Source organism: Verticillium alfalfae, genomic scaffold (assembly GCF_000150825.1).
Source record: "Verticillium alfalfae VaMs.102 supercont1.8 genomic scaffold, whole genome shotgun sequence".
Taxonomy (NCBI): Eukaryota; Fungi; Ascomycota; class Sordariomycetes; order Glomerellales; family Plectosphaerellaceae; genus Verticillium; species Verticillium alfalfae.
The window spans coordinates 590133-595086 of record NW_003315031.1 but is presented as its reverse complement, the minus strand read 5'-3'; the positions used below and the strand labels follow the sequence as shown (position 1 = coordinate 595086).

Sequence of the window (4954 nt, the reverse complement as noted above, 5' to 3'; positions counted from 1 at the left end):
GGGCCTTGAATCGGGAATGACGGGCGCGGACTGCTGCCACCTCGGCGCCGGGCTGTTGCGTCCAGATGACGGGCCGGCCGACAGAGCCGGGGATTGCCCTCGCGGCGACGCCTTGGGCTCGTCGGGCCGCGGCGCCTGTGGTCTCTGCGCTGGTCTCCTCTCTGGTCGCGCGCCAGAGTCGAGCATCATGGCCTCGTCCGTCGCTTCTGCAGCTTGTCTCCTGGGTGCAGGCTGGCCCTGTTCTTGTTGTGCCGAACGCATCCACTTCGGCTGGTTGGGGTCTCCCTCGGGCTGGTTGAATTCAGCGTAGGCCTGCGCGACCTGTTTCTTGCTCGTCTTCCAAAACGAGTTGGCCGCCTTGAAGACACTGCTTCCCACAGCCGCGGCGGCCTTGGAGAGGTCATCGCCGGCAGCGGGTGACCTAGAACCCGTCCGCCGGGGCCCATCGGCTCGTCCTTCGTCGCGATGTCGCCTGGACTCGGCCAGGGGATCCTTTCCCTGTGCCTTCGCTTTTGATTGTCGATGCGCATCGTCGAGCAGCCAGTTCGCCGCCGCTTGCACGTTGAGGCCAGCACCACTCTCCGTCAAGCCTCGCCTGGCGTTTTCGGATGTGAAGCCGTAGTCCACGAGCTGCGCGACAGCATCGTCAAACGCGTCCGACTGGCCTTTTCCTCTTCGTGGAGGCTGCACAGGTGCTTCATCGTCTGAGCTCGAGTCGAAGCCCTCGATAGGCTTGCCTGCCTCGGGCTGCTTCGGTTGTGGGGAGCGCTTGCGCCGTACCTCCTCCACCGGTTTCGCCAGGTCACCCAGAAAAGTCGTCATCGTCGGCCGTGTTGGTCGGACGCCTTCGACGCCGCCGGTGCCGCAGCGGTTAGCCTTTTCCCTTAGTGTTCAAGCCGAAAGGGTCGTCGTCGTCATCGTTCAAGTCGACATTGCTCGGGCTTGCGGCGGGCGCCTTGTTCCAGGAGGTCGGATCGCTCAGATCAAGTGCCGGTGAGACGGGCTTGGGAGCCGGCGGGGGGTAGTGGCTCGCATTGTCGACCTTGGTATCCTTGTTGAACGCCGCGAACAGGTCGTCATCGGCGCTCGCGCTGGCGCCGACCCCGTGGCCGCTCGACGTGGCCGGGGCGCCGCGACGGCGGCGCCAGCGCAGGCGACGCCGTGCGCGACGCAGCGTTGCTGTTGCCGAGCGTGTCCCAGAACTGCCCGCTGCCGAAGCTCGTCTCGGCCTGTTTCCGCCTCTCCTCGGCCTTTTGCCTCTTCTCGGCCTCGAGTCGCTCCTGGCGCTCGCGCAGGGAGAGGTTCGCGTTGGGCTTGGCGGGGCCGCCAAAGTTCAGGAGGTTGCTGAAGCTGTCGGCGGGGGCGGCGGGGGGTTTCGTCTGGCCGCCGACGACGGGCGGCGTCGAGGGCTTGCTCTGCGTCGTCGAGAGGGGTGTGTTTCGGCCGGACTGGAAGGGCGAGGGCGAGGGGTTCAGCTGGGCTGAGCCGTAGTAGTTGGCGCCTGGAGGGATGGAGGGGGCTTTTGGCTGTTGTTTGGTGCTCGATGCGGACCAGTCCAACCCGGAGAGGTCGTCCATTTTGGAGGCGGGAGAATCGGGTATCGATGTAACTCTATTGTCGGAGGATCATGGAGTGTGGTTCATAAGGTCGTCAGAAGGAGATGCAGGATGCAATGGCATGTGTCGTGTGAGGTGGATCGAGAGGTGGGAGCCAGGAGCTCCAGGCCAGCTGGTGCTTGCCGTCTCTGGTGACACGCGCAGCGGGGCTGGCTGCTGACATAAGCCGCCGTCTTGACGTCTCAGGCACCTCGGATACGTACCTCAGGTAGGTGAGGTTGTTCAGACCCAGGTACTTGACAATCGTGGACAGGCAGTCTGCATGACCATGGGTATTCATGTTTAATATCTAGCTTCTTCTTTACACATTTGCTCACGCGCAGTCCGTCTTGTGAAACCTGCCTGACCTCACGTCTCGAACCACGCATGGTTTAGCACCTGATCAACTGTGGGCCTCTCAAACTTCATACTGCAACATCCACCGCAGCAAAGACAGAATCGTCTTCTCTTCGTCCTCGTCAACGTCTTGAGGTTTGTTGTCCCCAAAAAGCTTCTCCAGCGGATCGCAGGGCAGAGGAGGGCCAAACCCTCCCGTGGGGAACTCCATCTCGTCGTCATCGAAATCGTCCTCCTCCTCCTCCTCTTCATCCAAGTCGTCATCAGAGTGGAGGGAATCTTCTTTGGACTTTCCAACCGCGGCATCCAGACGTTCACCGTTGGGCCCGAAGTATCGGCCCGCTCTGGGCCACTTACTCGTTATGCTCTCAGGCAGTGGCGAGAGGACCTCCGCGAATTGGATCATGTGATCATCGTCCAGAGCTTCGTCCGCATTGCCCATGACAGCCAATTGAAAGAGTGGCATGCCGGTCAAGAGCTCGAACAGGAGACAGCCCAAGCTCCAAATGTCAATACTACGGCTAACAGGACCGCCGAGGATGGTTTCTGGCGCCCTCAGGGCGACTGGCGTAACAATTCGCGGGGGAGGCTCACTCTCAAAAAAGGCTAGTCCAAGACAGTGTGTTAGAGAGCATGAGACGCAAGATGAGAGTGGTAACCTACCGCTTTCCAAATCGATGATCTTCACGTGTTGCTCCTCGTCTGTACGAACGTAGTCGTTCAGGGGCATCGCGACGATCAAATACTTGGGAGCCCACTTGTCAATCTTGCCAACTTTCCGTTTCAAATACTCAATTCGGGAACTGTTGATGTCCTGTCGGAGGTCATCGACACTAATCAAATTCAAGTCCCTCACGGAGAATAGCATGTTGCCTGACTGTAGGCCGCCGTGCACAATGTCGTTCGAGTGAAGGAAGCGAAGACCGCAAAGAACGTCTCGTAGAATCGCCTTTGTCTTCTGTGTTGAAAATCGCCGGGGCTGCATGTTGCGCAAGTCGAGTATCTTCCGCGGAGCATTGAGAATGGAGGATACGCTGGGGCCCATGGGCTCGAGAATCAAACATGGATGATGCCCGTTTGGGCCCTCCTGGATGAAGGAGTCCAAAAGAGCCACCACATAGCGTGAATCGGAATCTTCGGCTGCTTTGCTCGCCAGATCTCGTTGAATGGCAAGATGTGCGTGGTTGCCGTTTTTAGAGACACCAATCTTCAGGACAACGAATCGGTTGGACCTAGTAGACAGTCATCAGTTGAGCTCAGTGCACGCATTGCGGGATGCCAACCTAAAGTCCAACGCTAGCCAAACAGTTGAATACGACCCATTTCCAAGTTTCCGAATGATTTCGTAGCGATCGTTCATGATGTCTCCGAGATGGGTAGGGTGGAACCCTCCTGGCCGATAGGATTCAGCCCATTCGCACGGGATGCCAGTCTCCGTAAACCTCCACTCTCTCTGCCTGGCAGATGCCTGAGCCGGCGGGGTTGCTGGCTCTGACATGTTCTCTTTGGAGGAAACGAGCGTGCGAAGTATCGTATTGTGGAGAGGAGAGAGATGAGGAGCGTGACCGAACCCTTTGGCTGGCCGCCGTGGCGCTAAATTGTATTGCGGCGCTTCGAGACGCTCCGTGACGGGCTGATTGATTGACCGCCACCTTTGCGGTCTTGTTCCTATTTATTTTTGTTTCTTACCCTCTGCTTTTAAAGTTTTTGAGACCCTTCAACACGACACCACTCTCTCTGCTTTTAAAGTTTTTGAGACCCTCCAACACGACACCACTCTTTTGGATAATTGACATGAGAAAATCAGTTTGACAGTGTGACTTACCTGCCTTGACATACTTGGTGGATGTAGGGTACGCCGTAGGTCTTCCACGTTACCATTCCCGACACCTACCCGGTCTTCTCACTGGCGACGTGGAGGGTGTTGCCATCGGCCTCGCGTCAGGGAGTTGATGCGTAGATGCCGACCTTGTGGGATAAATCCCATCCGTTGTTGTATTTTTCTTTTAGCGGGCAAGACAAACACGTGCAGGGCCGAGTCGAGTCCTTCACAGGATACACCAACGGATGGAGCGGAATCAGCGCCTCTCCTGCGGCAAGGGACTTCACAGACGGGGGGCATGGGATCCTGTTCGCGGAACGATGGACGTGGACGTGTTCTCAGCTTGAATGGAACGTAGTGTTAGCCCGAGGAAAACCGCCCTGACGAACACCAAAACTGAGAGATGGCTGGCGGTGAAGTTATGAATCCAGAGGCAAAATCCAAGAAGTGAAAACCTTTGTCCAAGTCGCTAGCGCGCCAGAGATGTCTTATGTAGGTAGTTCAAGAACTTCCACGATATGGATCTCGCGAACTCTCAGCAAATCTTATCGTTTTCTTGAGATACTTGATCACAGGTAACGCCACGTAAGCCACCAGGCAACGAGTTCCTGGAGAGCAAATGGTTTGATCTTTATGTGAAAGGATTTGAGGCTTAGTTGGAGGTCCAATTCTTCTCTACTGCTAGGCTCTAGGCTTATTACGCCGTTCAGCCCTGGCCTCAATTGGGTTCACCTATCAAAGTCTCATGCTCGACGATTCATTTGCAAGGTGGTAGCGGCGGGTTTCCATGGCGGTATCTCGCTCCAGCTTCAGTGACAGCTGGACTTGACTTGATAGTCAAATATGATTAATGAAGCCTTCATAGTTGGCCAACTCTTTTGCTGGGTAGCCCGGCCTTACGAGATTCCATGGCATCAGAAACAACGGTACGTGATGTTCTGTCAAGTTCACTGAACGAAGCCAATCACGGTGTGAGCTGGGCTGTATACAACACCCACGAGCCACTTGTGGTCATTGCGAGCGAGCAAAAAACGTAGTGGAACTAAACAAAATCCTTCCAGGCAGGCCGCCGTGTTGTGCTGTCGACCTTCAAGCTATCCGTTCCCTCGACACAAGGGACGTCTCGTCGTGCACGAGGGCGAAATAGTGATCACCCACACATGTCGTCATAAAGCGGGAA

At 56.6% G+C, this 4954-nt stretch overlaps 2 protein-coding genes across 2 annotated transcripts in view; both read right to left on the bottom strand.

Moving 5' to 3' along the window:
* The window catches only part of VDBG_06605 (UBA domain-containing protein), a gene marked incomplete at both ends in the record, with an annotated part of 2890 nt that extends 1313 nt beyond the window's left edge, over nucleotides 1–1577 (bottom strand). Inside the window, 2 exons of the mRNA XM_003002997.1 lie at nucleotides 22–876; nucleotides 1119–1577. Of these exons, the coding sequence (XP_003003043.1) occupies nucleotides 22–876; nucleotides 1119–1577 (1314 nt within the window). The remainder of the gene's footprint in view (nucleotides 1–21; nucleotides 877–1118) is intronic.
* Nucleotides 1578–2013: 436 nt separating this feature from the next.
* Nucleotides 2014–3450, bottom strand: VDBG_06604 (serine/threonine-protein kinase SRPK3; the record flags this gene model as incomplete). The annotated part of the gene is made up of 3 exons (XM_003002996.1): nucleotides 2014–2558; nucleotides 2616–3184; nucleotides 3269–3450. The coding sequence occupies 3 exons, from the start codon at nucleotides 3448–3450 to the stop codon at nucleotides 2014–2016; spliced, it is 1296 nt and encodes a 431-aa protein (XP_003003042.1).
* Nucleotides 3451–4954: the final 1504 nt, after the last annotated feature.